Source organism: Sinocyclocheilus grahami, unplaced genomic scaffold, assembly GCF_001515645.1.
Source record: "Sinocyclocheilus grahami isolate Dianchi unplaced genomic scaffold, SAMN03320097.WGS_v1.1 scaffold220.1, whole genome shotgun sequence".
Lineage (NCBI taxonomy): Eukaryota > Metazoa > Chordata > Actinopteri > Cypriniformes > Cyprinidae > Sinocyclocheilus > Sinocyclocheilus grahami.
The window spans coordinates 855,451-870,976 of record NW_015505399.1 but is presented as its reverse complement, the minus strand read 5'-3'; the positions used below and the strand labels follow the sequence as shown (position 1 = coordinate 870,976).

The window sequence follows — 15,526 nt, the reverse complement described above, 5'->3', positions numbered from 1 at the left end:
GTTGTAGTTATGGTATTTTTTATTTTAAGGGATTAAATAATTAAACATTTTAAAGAATAAAGAAGAATTTTTAATGAACCAAAATGTGTAATTGATTTCAAATAATATATATTTTTAAAGGTGTCCTATTATGCTTTTTCACTTTTTTAATTTTAGTCAGTGTGTATGTTTGGGCATAAAAAAGATCTAGAAAGTTACAAATCTCAAAGTCCACTCCAAAGGGAGATATTTCGTTTAAAGGGGTCCTATTATGCTCTTTTACAAAGTCTTAATTTTGTTTTGGGGGTGTACTAGAACATCCTCTCATGCTTGGTGGTTCGAAAAACGCATTCTTTTTCACATAATTTACATTATTAAAATACCTTTCTCCTAGCAAATTGGGGTTATAATGCTCAGGAACAGAGTTAAAAAGTAAATTGCAACCTCTGTTTCCTGACATCATCCAATTTCGGAAGTGAAAAAAAATGCGGAAGTTTCATGCGGTCGCGCACCGGACGAGAAGCGCAGCATCGCGCCACGTCTTTAAAATTCGAACACATTATTTTCTATGAATGTAGGCACACCGGCGGCGCCATTCGGCGTCTCTCCGCGGCGCCCAGCTACGTCGTGTTGTACTTGTAAGAATTGTTCTAGACCAGCGGTTCTCAATCCCAGTCCTCGAGTACCCCCGCTCTGCATGTTTTGCACGTCTCTTTGTTAACACACCTGTTTCAGATCATCTCATTAGAAGTGAGCTCCGTGCATGAACTGTGTTCTGATTGACATGCTCCCTACAAAATGTCCATTGCTCCCTACTCCCTGAGCAGGGGAAATCCGTTGAAGTTTACTTCACTTCGGAATATTCATTTACAGATTTGCGCCGCTGCCTGCAGCGTCTTCACACACAGACGAAACTTACTAGAGAAGCATGAAGTGAGACATAATATACCTCTGTAAATAAATACAATTTAAGTTCATGTCTCGCACACTTAAATGCCCTTTGTATGGAACATATACGCTCTCTTCAAACTGGAATCATGGAGGAATATCCGGTAATGTCCACTTCGCAAGGCACTTACAGTCAAATATAACAAACGTATGAAGCAATAAGAGAAACACACAAAATGTGCAGAGCGGGGGTACGCGATGACTGGAATTGAGAACCGCTGTTCTAGATATGCCAAAAATTTGAGGCTAAGCTGTTGCAGAGTTAGTGCATCAGAGAAAACCAAGAAGAAGAGCTGCTGTGCTGTAGCCTCAAATATTTGGCATATCTAGAACAATTCTTACAAGTACAACACGACGTAGCTGGGCGCCGTGGACAGACGCTGAACGTCGCCGCCGGTGTGCCTACACTCATAGAAAATAATGTATTAGATTTTTAAAGATGTGTCGCAATGCGACACTGCGCTTCTCGTCCGGTGTGCGACCGCCTGAAACGCTGTTTTTTTTTTTTTCAACTCTATGCCCAAACGTCTTTGTTTGGGCTTCCGTAAGCGGATTATGTCAGGAAACAGTGGTTGCAATTTATTTTTTAACTCTGTTCCTGAGCATTATAACCCCAATTTGCTATTTTGTGCTGCATTTTACTGAGGACAGCTTCCACAACACGAGGGAGTACAGTGCCTGCCGGATTCGCCAAAAAGCTTTTGTTGAAAGACGGAGCAAGGGGCGTTGCAGTACTGAAACACCGTCTAAGCTGTTCTCCAATCACAACGCACTGGGACAGCTAACCAATCACAACACATTTTGTTTTTCGGAAGGCAGACCTTCATCAAAGCCGGAACTAATCGAGCCGTTTGTGCCAGCCTGGGGAGAAAGGTATTTTAATAATGTAAATTATGTGAAAAATAATGCGTTTTTCGAACCACCAAGCATGAGAGCATGTTCTAGTACACCCCCAAAACAAAATTAAGACTTTGTAAAAGAGCATAATAGGACCCCTTTAAATGTGCACTGTACACATAACTTTTATAACTAATTTGCTGACAACGGTTCTGTTAATGCTTCATGTTTCATCACATTCAGTTATTAATTACATGAATTATGTAAATGATAGCCTATATTTTCAATTACAGTGAAATACATTTTTTAAAATGGTGAAATTCCTCAAAAAAAAAAAGTCAAGTAGTTGAATATTATTGTTGGTCATTTAACATTTCTATCATAAACAGTGGTCAAATGTAAATGTTAGCTACTTAAATTCCACATTCTTTCACTTCTTTGCTTCTGTGAACAGTAAAGCAAACAGGACAGTGCGTAATGAAGCCCAGCAGAGCAGCATCAAGAATATCAAATGCTTGGCCATATCTGATTGTTAAATAATGGTGATAATAAAATGGTGTTAAAATGCCACAGTGAGCATTTCATCAATAACTGGTGTTATTGCTCTCCGTTTTACAGTTGTAGCCCCCTCTATCCTTCGGTTCCTCACTTATGTGTTTGCCTGAGCCCATGCCAGGGGGGTGTGAGATGGCAATTAATGGCCTCCAGTGGAGCTGAAGACGTAAGGAATGGGGCATCTCGGCCAGCCCTCGTCATCCAAGCCAAGTCGGCAGTAGTGCATTCACCCAATCCACGAGGCTCCTTCAATGCTGAAAGAAAGAGATTGCAGGGCGGCGCGGGTGATTCGGTGCCTCAGCCAAATGTGAGAGTGCTGTATGATCAGCCCTTCTGTGTCTCAGGGATCCCCACACAACGTGCCTATCCACACGTGCCTACAGTAAGAGTCAGCCGCGCACAGAGCACAAGTGCAACTTCTTTGAATGGTGCTAGTAATGGTTTAAGGACACGCAGTGTGTTATCTAAGAGCTTGCCACATATTAACGCTGCTCCCGCTGCATGCCATAGCCACCGTCAATCCCACTGGAACCTTGATTCATTTCGGTTCAAGTCAGGGCTGTTAGGAAAAAGGACCTTTTCGTCTCAGCTGTCTGTTAGTCCTGCCTGTCCCTCCCCACCCAAGTCGTCTTCTCAAAGGGTCGTAATTGAGAAAATCATGCCTACTAATCAGTCTTTGCCTTGGACGAGCAACAAGCTCAGGGATAGCAGCAATGGAGTCATGCGGCCCCCAAATGCCAAAATGCCCACATACTCCAAACAAGAGACCATTGACCTGCATAGTCCTGCCAATATCGTATCCGGCTGCAATGGAACACATTCACGAGGCCTCAAAACCGATGCAACAAAACCTCCCCAACCGAGCGTGCCTTTGAAAGACATATGCATGGATGTGCTTTGGAACCACAGCAAGGCGCCCAAGGATTTAAAACAGTTTGAGAAGATCGTAGCGGAAGACACTAGAGCAATTGAGCTGGATTGCTGTGTGGGACACCGTGTCGGTGAAGCTCCTCAGAGAGTGACTAAAATCAGCTCTGAGGCAGAGTTCGCTGCCACCGTTGTGCGAAAACTCACCAAAATCAATGTACATGCAAGACGCCGGACACTCAATGGTGTGAGCAGCGTAAAACATCTCACAGGCAGTACTGTACCCATCTGCCTTATTAATGAAGATAAGGAGTCTTGTTTTGCACCTATGGAAACCAACAGTGCCCTCAGTTTTGATATAACGGATGAGAAGTGCCCCTCTGCTGTTATATGTAATGGTAAGACACAGGGAGGTGATTGTGCCATTCCAGAGGTGACTGGCCATGATATGGCCTCTCCTCAATCGCCGTCTGTTTACACCGTGACAAACCAGATATCTGCCATTCAACTCACAAAAGAGAAATGCTGTCAGGCCTCTCAGGTGGACACAAGCCCCATGTCACTTAAGGAAGAAGAGGAGGATAGTCCTGAGATTCAGAGGTGTGTGCAGTTACTCAATTAACTGTTTTTGTATATTTGCTGCAGTTCAAAAGTTTGGCGTTGATGAGTTGTTTTATGTATATGAAAGAAGTCACTTATACTCACCAAGGCTGTGTTTGATTAAAAATGCTGTAAAAAAATTTGTATTTAAAATAACTGTTTTCTATCTGTGTTCTATCTATATGTATATATGAATAGAAAGTTCAAAAGGACAGCATTTATTTGAAATAGAAGTTTTAATTTCTTTATTATATTATATACTTTTAATCAGTTTAATGGGTCCTTTTTGAATGTGTTAATTTCTTAAAAAAAAAATTTTTTTTGATTCTGATTCCTCACTTTTAGACAGTATTGTATGTCTGTAAATAATGTGCTGATGGGAAGTCTTAATTCGTTTTAGTAAATCGGATCATTCAAACTGGTTTGAATCATTAAGAAACTCCAACAAAAAAATGTTCATGCATTTATTTTGGACATAACTTTAAAGCTCTCAAATATTGTGCATCTTACACCATAAAAGTCACATGTCCGAGGTAATTTCTCAAGGTTTTTTCCCCCCTTGTAATTCACCTTTCAGACAGGGAATGCTTCTAGATGGTGATGAGGAGGAGCTTCCAGATAATCTGGAGAATGACTTCAGTGATGATGGTAACAGAACTGCTTTTTTTTGTTGCTTTAACCTCAGCATATATAAAAACCTGTGTAGCCAGTACTCTTTTATCAATGTGTTTGTATAAGGTAAAAAAAAAATCATTTTCTGATTGAGTTTTTATAAAATCTAAGGCTACTTTTTTGCTTTTCAGTTGACTCCGATGATTGTGATGTCTCCTCAACAACGTCCATGGCAGCCTCGTCCAAGTAAATAGACTTTTATCTTTGAGAAATTCAGTACTCCAGGATGAATCTCACTGTTTTACATTGTGCTTATTAAGTGCTTATTGATCTCTCTTAAACGTGGTAGAAGTCCACCTGTAAAATGAAGTCAGGGCAATAGTTAAAATTAAGGTTTTATCTCCAGCCTTGGTAGCCTCTCCTGTTACGAGGGTTACTTCTAAAATACCAGTATTCATTTTCAATACAATCAACATACTGCTTTATCATAGAACAAAACTCTTAACTGATTGGTAAGAAAATGTATAAAATTATTATAACTCCTGGTGATATGGGATACTTTAGTGTCATCTCCCTCTCTATATTCCATAAGTCGTTCACTCGCACCATAAATATTAACGTGTCCTCTAATAAAACGGGTCTCTACCTCATTAGCGTCTTCCAAAACATGACCTTGACTGCAGAAAGAAACAATTGATTTCTTGGTTCAACCTTGTCATACGTTGCAGAAAGCAAATTACAGTTTGAAACATTAGAGAAAGGACAAAATAAAGGAAATTCCACCACAAATTCACTCACACACCCATATACAGTGTCTTGTGAAAGTATTCAATTTTTTTCACTTTTTTGTTATGTTGTAGCCTTATGTTAAACTGCTTTAAATTACTTTTTTTCCCACATCAATCACTACACTATATACACCATAATGACAAAGCAAATAACAGGTTTTTAACATCTTTGCAAATTTATTAAAGATAACAAATTTTAAATGATTCCATTTCATAATTATCTGGGACAGTTGAAATTTAGCTCATCAAACCACACATCTGGGGAAGAGTTCAGAAAAAAAATTATACTGCATTGAAGGTTCACAGAAGCATGTAGCCTCCATTATCCACAATGGAAGACGTTTGGAACAACCAGGACTCTTCCTAGAGCTGGCCTCCTGGCCAAACTGAGCAGTTGATGGAGAATGGCTTTGGTTAGAGTGGTGACCAAGAACCTGATGGTCACTCTAGTTGAGCTCCATGATCATATGTGGAGACAGGAGAAACCTACAGAAGGACAAACATCACTGCAACACTCCACTAATCTGTGCTTTATGCTCGTGTGGCCAGATGCAATCCTCTCCTCAGTGAAGACACGTGGAAACACGCTTGGAATTTGCCATAAAAGCACCTAAAGGACCCTCAGACTGTGAGAAACAAGATTCTCTGGTCTGATTAACCTCAGTTCCATGGATCATGTTTGAAGGAAACCAGGCACTGCTCATCACCTGCAGAGTACCATTCCAAAAGTAAAGTGTGTTTTTCAGCGGCTGGGACTGAGGGACACATCAGAGTAGAAGAGAAGCTCAGTGCACCAAAATATTTAGATAGCTAATGAAAACCCAGTCCAGAGCATTCAGAACCTCAGATTGGGCAGAAGGCTCACCTTCCAACAGGACAATGACCCTAAGCACACAGCAAGAGTGGCTTATAGACGACTCTGTGAATGTCCTTGAGTTGCCCAGCCAGAGCCTGGGCTTGAACCCAATCAAATATGTCTGGAGAAACCTGAAAATGTACATCTGCCCCCATCCAACCTGACAGAGCCTGAGAGGTGAAAAATGGCAGGGAATTGCCAAATGCTGATGTGCAAAGCTTGTCGCATCATACCCAAAAATACTTGAGGCTGTAAAGGTGCTTCAGCTAAGTTCTGAGTTAATACAAGTGAATACTTATGCAATGTACTTATTTCTGTTTTTTATTCTTTTAGGCCTATAAATGTACAAAGTTGTGACAGTTCTGTTTTTGCTTTGCCATTATGGTGTATGGAGTGCAGATTGATGTGGAAATCATTGTATGTGACCCTGGACCACAAAACCAGTCATAAGGGTCAATTTTTTGAAATTGAGATTTATACATCATCTGAATAAATAAGCTTTCCATAGATGTATGGTTTGTTATGATAGGACAATATTTGGCCGAGATATAACTATTTGAAAATCTTTAATCTGAGGGTAAAAAAAAAATCTAAATATTGAGAAAATCACCTTTAAAGTTGTCCAATTTAAGTCCTTAGCAATGCATATTACTAATCAAAAATTAAGTTTTGAAAATGTCAGTAGCCTAATGAACAATACTGTACAAATTATAGCGATCACGAGGTCGTTCATATTCTATCCCAAACGCGTACAGTAAAGTGGACATACAGCATAGCCTACAACACCCCATCAGTTATATTCAGGTCAATAGTGCCACCTGTTGGCGCAGTTTTGTAACTTAGAGAACAACTTTTTTTATGTCGAGATCACGAGAAAATTAAGTCGTTATAACGAGAAAACAACTTATGTCGATATAACGAGGAAATTATGTCGTTATAACGAGAAAACAACTCTCGTTATGTCGATATAACGAGAAAATTAAGTCGTTATAACGAGAAAACAACTCTCGTTATGTCGATATAACGAGAAAACAAGAAGGGGAAAAAAATTATGCATGGACGCTTAGAACTTCCGTACATATGTATATACATTACCATTAAAAAAAATGTTGGGGTCTGTAAATTTTTATTCTTTTTTTTGTATTAAAAATTTATTAAAACAGTAATGTTAAATTATTACAATTTAAAATAGGTGTTTTGTTTTAATTGATCATTTTTTATTTTAATTTATATTTGTTTTAGTACTTTATTTCTGTGATGGCAAAGCTAAATTTTCAGCAGCCATTACTCCAGTCTTCAGTGTCACATAATCCTTCAGAAATAATTATAATGTGCTGATTTGGCATACGGTTCTTCTTATTATAATTGTTAATGCTAAAAACATTATTTACAATTAAAATTGCTGCTTAATATTTTTGTGGAAACTTTTTTTTTTCTTTTCTTTTCAGGATTTTTTGATGAATGGCAAGAAAGTCTTTGATAACATTAAATTTATTTACTGTCACTTTTGATCAATTTAATGTGCCCTTGCTGAATAAAATTTATTTCTTTAAAAAAAAACACACACACTACAGATTATTTTAACACAAAATTGAAATTTTCCAACAAAACATTTTCTATACACAGTTTTACCTCAGTATTTAGCTACAGTATTTAGCAAATCCTCATTTTTGTCTTTTTGCTGATTCAAAGTTCTCTTTCTGTTAGCTAATCCTGGCTTTGTGCTTGTTGCTGGTGATCTGCCAAATGCTTACTTTTGACACACAGATTTAGAGTGCAAAGTAAGGCTGACTATGGAAGCTAGATTACAGTAGAAGAGGGTCTTATAACTTTGCATGTTTCTCCTCTAGTCACCTGACATTACCATAGTGATGACCAACACACAGAGGAGGACCTGACAGTTTTTGTTTGTTCCAGTGGTTGCTGTCAGAGAAAAGCTTTAAAGCCAGAGGCCTGTAGAAAAGTCCCACAATTGTTCTTGTGTGATAGAAGTAGAACTATCCCTCTATAACAGGAAAATGAGTCTCTAGTGAATTGTCAGGCCTGTGGAGGCATTGTCATGAAGTGACGTCCAGCTGATGGGTTTGTTTGTAGTAGGCGTTTTCTGGTTTAGTTTTCCCACTCAAAGTAAAGGCCCATGTTGAGTGTAACCTCAAACTCAGTGCAGTTCAGTGTGATTTACCATTTTGAATCAACCTCAGCGGTTCTACATGACTGTCACGTGAGTTATATAGTTTTTTTCTGTTTTCTGAGTGTCAGATTTAAATATAATTTTAAATAGTTTTAAAATGTTCTTATTGGTTTCTTTATCTGAAGTGGTTTATTTTTATTTGAGGAAGCTGGCTATTGACATCCTTAAAACATAGTACAAGAATCTTTATAAGACTCTTTTGCATAAAGAATTCAAAAATGGTTTGTGATTCTTCTTGCCCACTTTGTGATCGTATTTCACTTAAGGTAATGTGTCAGATAGAGTTGCAATTTTCTGTGCTGATTTTTTTAATCCTGTGTGTTTAACAGAGCTGAGAGTACTACACTTACTGGCAGCTGAAAGCATCTTTAAATTAACCAGAATGTGTAATAAACGAAAATACATGTGTCAAGGAATTGTAGTACTTCATATCTAGTGCTGCTTCTGAATATGTTCGGAGATTTTTTTGGGGGGGGGTCGTGCTAATGTTTCTTGTGGTTTTTTTAAGTGTCGATGAGCCCATTAGTCCTGATGTGGAGGGGGATCTGGTGGAGAAACCTGCACTTGTTCCCAGTCTCTTCCCCCACATGCCCTCCACGCTGTACTTCAGCACTGCCAATGAAAGAGGTTGGCATATACACTCACCAAAGCACTGACTCAAGAAGCACTGATTCTTTATAACCAATTTCAGTCACAATATGAACAGATCGTTAAATACAATTTTCTCTTTTAAATATCAGCTCTTGTTTACGAGACTGTATGTTGTTACAATTTCTCTTGACTTCAGTGGAGCTGTTGCCTGCTGAACAGAGGAAGCTGCTCAAATGGAAGATAACTACAGTCACCCCCAATGTTGTGAAAAACACCATCTCCCGATCACACTTCAACGCCACCAAAAGTGAGTCGACAGCTTCCTTTTTGTAACGTTGTGTTTTTAGTTATGTTCAGTGTGAAAACTGCTTGTAGCATAGTTGTCCTTTTTTTTCTGAACCGATTTTAAAACACTAGGCATCAGACACTTGCCAACTTTGTGAATAGTTATAGAGAAAAACTGGGCATCCTATACAAAACAACTTTCAAGTCACTCCAAATGCAGACTCGCACAGAAATATGCTTAATGACACATGACAAATGAAAGCCAGTATGTGTTATTAAACATTTCATATTTCACAATGATTTTACATCTTCCTATTGGATGGATTTTATTTTGTGCTTTTAGTGTGCACAAATTATACACTAGGCATTTGTCTGTAAAATCAGAGTTTGCAGACTGGCTCTGAATTTCAGTACTTACTCATCTAGACTGCAATTATTCTTTTAGTCTGCAGTTTGTCATGTGTTGGCCTTTTTTCTAGAGAGTCATGATTGGCTTGGCTGTTGGGGTCACCATATGAAGTCACCAGGGTTCAAGGCCATTAGAGAGTTTCAGAAGGTAAGATTGGGATTGGAAGCTTGAAGTGTTTTGCCATCTGTGTATTACAGTTGTGTAATAAAAAATCCATCGAGTTTGTTTCTTATATTTAATGACCTGGGGCCTCATGTATAAAACTTTATGTAGATTTCATCCTAAATGTGTAAAATGTGTAAAAAGCTAGATTTTGCGTACGTACAAAAGTTTTCAGATTTATAAAGCCATGCGTACGCCAGAACCTGTGCAAAATTCCCTTTGTAATAGCCAGTCAGCGGAAGATTGTTGTACATGAATCTCCACCCCGTCTCCTCCCCGAAATAGCCATTCATGGAGCTTACAACGCCTAGTTTTAATATGCATAACATCATCTGCATATCATTTCCATGCATATTCCATCCACGTGACACCATGTTTAACGCAGTTAAAGGGTAGGAATACGTTCGTAAAATATGAGATGCAGACTATAAATAAGTTTTGAGACATCACTATTGTAATTATGCAATTTGCCTAAAAGGTAAACATATATATTTAGAATGTTTCTAGCCTATATTTTTATGGAAAGAGATATGCCTTATTTTTTTGAAGTGTAAATAGCTGTCTGACTCACCGCGTCAATAAAACATTTTGAAAATAAAACGCGCATATCTTACAGTTTCCTTCAAATTCCATCTTTTAAATATAGTGTTTGTCACAATATTGGAAAGAGGTTCTACTGTCATCAGACCAATGTACTGTTTGATCAACGAGTGCATCCTTCTGTCTGTCATTATGTTGTTCCAAAGCCATCAAACAAAGTCAAGTTCACAAACATGATCATTATTATTCGCGCTAAAGTATTTTCTCAGAACATGAGTTTTGCTATTTAGAACAATATTTAAAGCGGAATTGTCATGCGCCATGCAATGCTCGCTGTGATTAAAACATTAAATCGCATACCACAGGAAAATTGTTCGAAAGCAGCACATCCACTGAAAATATTTCTGTTCTGGATAATAATTTCACGAAATTTCAGTGCTTAACATCATTATTCAGAGTGTCATATTTAATCTAAACGTGTATGTCAAATGTAAAACAGACTTTAAAATCATTCTGTTTGCTTCCTTATTTCGCACCCTCCAGTAAAAGAGTGCGTACGCATGGTTTAGAACAGGGGTGGGCAAACTTGGCCTTTCCAGGCCACTTTCCTTCAGAGTTTAGCTCCAATCCTAATCAAACACACCTGAACCAGCTAATCATTGTCTTCAAGACTACTAGAAGGCTACAGGCAGGTGAGTTTTATCAGGGTTGGATCAAATCTCTGCAGGACAGTGGCCTGGAAGGACCAAGTTTGCCCATCACTGGTTTAGAGTATCCGTACGGTGCGCACATATTTATGCCGAGTTTATTTTTTATAAATCCCGATATGTGCATGGAAAATTGCGTACGAACATTTCCATGCCCATTTTGTGCGTACGTATTGTTTATACATCAGATCCCTGATGATTGTCATTAAATGATCTGTCAAGTTGTTGATATTCAGATACCTTTCGTAGTTGCTTAATACTTCCTGTCAGCTGAGTATTAACAAGCATGCATTTCTGTTTGGCAGCTGAACCACTTTCCAGGCTCCTTTCAGATCGGTCGGAAGGACCGACTTTGGAGGAACCTGTCCAAGATGCAGGCACACTTTGGCAAAAGAGAGTTTGGCTTCTTCCCACGCTCCTTCATTCTCCCACAGGATATCAAGCTGCTAAGGAAAGCCTGGGAGGATGGAGGCAGCAAGCAGAAATGGATCGTCAAACCGGTACCATTACATTACTAAAGTTGCTTTGACATTACTCTCTGACATTCTTGTCATTGATGTGCTGCCATGTCTCTCGCACTTAGCCTGCATCTGCTCGTGGAAACGGCATTCAGGTCATTCACAAGTGGAGCCAAATGCCACGCAAGAGACCGCTCCTCGTGCAGAAGTTAGTTGGAAGACCTTGGATCATATTTGATTCCTAATTGACACCGGTTTCTGATCTATTAAGTAATGTGGGATGTATTTCTGCAGGTATCTTCACAAGCCCTACCTTATCAGTGGGAATAAGTTTGATCTACGCATCTATGTGTATGTGACCTCTTATGACCCACTCCGTGTTTACATCTTTAATGATGGACTAGTCCGTTTTGCAAGCTGCAAGTGAGTAAATCATTATGTCATTGAACTAAAAGTGTTTAAAAATGTGCAAATCTTATGACTTTGCTCATTTAAATGGGTGTTTTCTGATTGTTAATTCAACACAGATACTCTCCTTCTATGAAGACCCTCAACAACAAGTTTATGCACCTTACAAACTACAGTGTAAATAAGAAGAACTCTGAGTACCAGAGTAACAGCGATGATAAGGCTTGTCAGGGCCATAAATGGTAAGAATAAAGAGATATTATTCTGTCCTGAAAAGGATATCAGTCTGTCCTGCACTGGTAAGATAAGAGGTTTTGTGATTTAATCAGCAGGCAACTCATGGCCTCAAAATATTCAAACTGGTCTCGGAATCGTAATACCGTCTAATGATTGAGGTTTTATTTAATGCAGGGCCTTGAAGGCGCTGTGGCAGTACCTGGGCTCTCAAGGTATCAGCACCACTATCATTTGGGAGACGATCAAAGATATGGTCATCAAAACCATCATTGCGTAAGTGTCCTGTAGTCGTAGTCTTGTACTGTGTTTGTAGACTGTTCTTGTGGATGTGCACACATTCATGTTCCTCCAAACTGAACTTGAGTGTGTTGTCTCTTCCCATGGCAGGTCTGACCCATATGTGAACTCGCGGGTGAAGATGCATGTACGTTCTTCCTACAGCTGTCATGAGCTGTTTGGCTTTGACATCATGTTGGATGAGAGTCTGAAGCCATGGGTGCTGGAGGTGAACATCTCACCCAGGTACAGCATGCAGGAAGTCTTGGAGCTTAAGCTGTTCAGAATGTACAGTAGTCAGACAACTTTAAGTCAAGCCACCTTTTAAAAAGAGTAGTCTCTGTTACTAATTACTGAGTGAGTAATGACACTGACATTAGGAATAATATTATAAATTGGGTTATATCATGTATTGAATTAATCAGAGCAGTATTTATTTGGCACGAAAAATAAGGGTGACTGTAATACATAAATTCACACTATGAAGTTGTGAAGTAGTGTCACTAGTACTGCTTCTAGTCAGTCCCCAACACCATCAGTTACCTGTAAGCTCAAAATATGGCCTCATTAATCCACTTTTCCATAAAAGATGTTTATTTACTTTTCATAATTGTATTTTTCCAAGCTGTTGCGTTCCACAGAATCCTGCTTTGCCCTGTAGCAAATATCATTCTCATAATGTTTCCTCTTCCTCTCTCTGTCTGTTTCTAGCCTCCATTCTAACACACCGCTGGATGTCAGCATCAAGGGTCAGATGATACGGGACCTGCTGAACCTCGCTGGCTTTGTGTTGCCATTGAGAGAAGACATTGCGCCATCCAGTTCCAGTGCCAGCAGCTCCACTAACAGGTCAGTTCTGATATTACATGTATTTAAAAAAATTTGTATGCACTTATATTGCTGTACATTGCCTTTTAAAAGTGAGGGGTCAGTAAGATTTTTTTTTTTTAAGAAAGTGATACTTTTAATCAGCAAGGATGCATTAAATGAGCATTAAGACTTTAATTACGTTCAAAAGATTTTTATTTGAAATAAATGCTGTTCTTCTAAAGTTATTTTCATCAAAAAATCCTGAAATAGTTGGCACCGATAGCCTTGTGGGCAGCGTGTCGTCATGTAGCGCCGTTGCGCTTCGGGCGTCACATGTTCAAGTCCCGGCACGTGGACCTTTCCCGATCCCGTCCCCCTTCTCTCTCCCACTTCTCTTCCTGTCTCACTACTGTCCTGTCAAATAAAGGCCTAAAATAAAAAAAATCCTGAAATAAAAACATTGCAGTTTCCACAAAAATATTGAGCAGCACAATTGTTTTCAACATTGATAATAATAAGGATCATGTAACAATGAATACTGGAGTAATGGCTGCTAAAAATTCACCATTGCCATCACAGGAATAAATTACATTTTAAAATGCATTCAAATAGAAAAAGAAGAAAATGAAATGAAAAAGAAATGGTGAGCATAAGAAACTTCTTTAATTTAAAAATCTTACCCGAACCCAAACCTTTAAACAGCGATGTAAAAGTGTATCATTCATTTATTTATTGTTATTCTTAAATTAGTTCTGAATGCCTCTAACTTAAGTTTTACTCTATTTTGTTCAGTTTATGTGGAGCAGTGCGAGAGAAATGGCGATCAGACATTTCAACTGATGAGAAAGTAAAGAGAGCCTTTTATCTGAGCCAGCGCTTTGGAGACCAGGTACTCAAACACACCCTGCCTTCATCACATACTGAGATATTGATCACTGATGGTCACTTAAAGGGATAGTTCACCTTCAGCTGCTGTTCCCCATTGACTTCCATAGTATGGAGCAAAGAAAACGGGGAAAAAAACACTATGCAAGTCAATGGAGACTAGCAACTGAAGGTGAACTATCCCTTTAAACTAAAAAGAAAGCATTGTCCAGTTATCCAAGTTAGTAGTTACTGATAATACTAATGACTGCCTTACCCCAGTTCCACACACATTTGAATGAAATATGTCTTTGTGTGCAGGATTTCTGTGCAACAATCCTGGATGTGCTGACACCTGATGATGTGCGTGTGCTGGCAGAGAGTGAGGATGAGTTGTGTCGTAAAGGAGATTTTGAGCGAATTTTTCCCGCTCATGCTTCCTCCCGGTACCTCCGTTTCTTTGAGCAACCACGCTACCTCAACATCCTCCTCAACCAATGGGAGCAGAAATACGGTCTCAACAGGAGCAAAGGTGTTTGTTTGCATTGCACAGTGCTATGACCTGTAACTCTGACCTGGTTTGCTTAGTTATCCATTTTGACTCTTTTCATACTTTTAGGTATTAATCTGCTGAGGGATTTGTGTGAGAAGAGGGTGCACCTGGGCAACCTGGCAGATTCTGTTCATCATGTAAGTACTGATGTTTGTCCAACCATACTGCAATAGCTGTTTTGTAACAGACTCTTGTATTATGTGACTGCCTTGTTGGAATTGTAGGTTTTAGAGACCAAAGTGCAGATCTTAATGTTTCTGTTTTTGAACTGATGTTGGATCTACACACCCAAAGGCGTGTATACTCTTTTCCCTAGGCATGTGTTTGGTAGTTCTTATTATTATTATTGTACTTTAGTTTTTTTGTTTTGTCCAACCATACTGCAATAGCTGTTTTGTAACAGACTCTTGTATTATATGACTGCCTTGTTGGAATTGTAGGTTTTAGAGACCAAAGTGCAGATCTTAATGTTTCTGTTTTTGAACTGATGTTGGATCTACACACCCAAAGGCGTGTATACTCTTTTCCCTAGGCATGTGTTTGGTAGTTCTTATTATTATTATTGTACTTTAGTTTTTTTGTTTTGTTTTTTTGGTGGCCATTGTATAATCAATTGATGTAAGCTGTTTGGCCTGTATCTTGATGTGTGCTGATATGAAATAAAGTATTACAAATTTTTACATAGATATATTAAAATAATATTAATAAACTATTAAAAATTGCAATCTAAATTCAAAATATTAATCAAAACTTGGTGGAAATTCATCAGTCATTTATTATGTGAACCTTGTTGAAGAATATTTAATGATTTTATTGTTAGTATATTATCTTTATGCTTGTTCTTCTATTCATAGTGGTCTTCCAAGTCGTATCATGGACACAGATCTCAGATGACTAGATCTGGGTATGCACACGCACCTACACCCATCCCACATTGACTTATGATGGTCTTATGTACAACTTACATCTGACTCGCTTCATGTCTCTCTCTCT

The 15,526-nt window shown here is 38.7% G+C and overlaps 1 protein-coding gene across 1 annotated transcript in view; it reads left to right on the top strand.

Annotated features, from left to right (window-relative positions):
* The window catches only part of LOC107596548 (tubulin polyglutamylase TTLL4-like), a 16,698-nt gene extending 1,227 nt beyond the window's left edge, over positions 1 to 15,471 (top strand). Inside the window, exons 2-18 of the mRNA XM_016287303.1 lie at positions 2,383 to 3,786; positions 4,364 to 4,434; positions 4,590 to 4,644; positions 8,742 to 8,860; positions 9,021 to 9,131; positions 9,589 to 9,665; positions 11,233 to 11,427; positions 11,511 to 11,593; positions 11,680 to 11,808; positions 11,913 to 12,035; positions 12,205 to 12,303; positions 12,418 to 12,552; positions 13,018 to 13,155; positions 13,909 to 14,005; positions 14,302 to 14,512; positions 14,600 to 14,670; positions 15,388 to 15,471. Coding sequence (XP_016142789.1) covers positions 2,462 to 3,786; positions 4,364 to 4,434; positions 4,590 to 4,644; positions 8,742 to 8,860; positions 9,021 to 9,131; positions 9,589 to 9,665; positions 11,233 to 11,427; positions 11,511 to 11,593; positions 11,680 to 11,808; positions 11,913 to 12,035; positions 12,205 to 12,303; positions 12,418 to 12,552; positions 13,018 to 13,155; positions 13,909 to 14,005; positions 14,302 to 14,512; positions 14,600 to 14,670; positions 15,388 to 15,471 — 3,123 coding nt within the window. The 5' untranslated portion in view covers positions 2,383 to 2,461. The remainder of the gene's footprint in view (positions 1 to 2,382; positions 3,787 to 4,363; positions 4,435 to 4,589; positions 4,645 to 8,741; positions 8,861 to 9,020; positions 9,132 to 9,588; positions 9,666 to 11,232; positions 11,428 to 11,510; positions 11,594 to 11,679; positions 11,809 to 11,912; positions 12,036 to 12,204; positions 12,304 to 12,417; positions 12,553 to 13,017; positions 13,156 to 13,908; positions 14,006 to 14,301; positions 14,513 to 14,599; positions 14,671 to 15,387) is intronic.
* Positions 15,472 to 15,526: the final 55 nt, after the last annotated feature.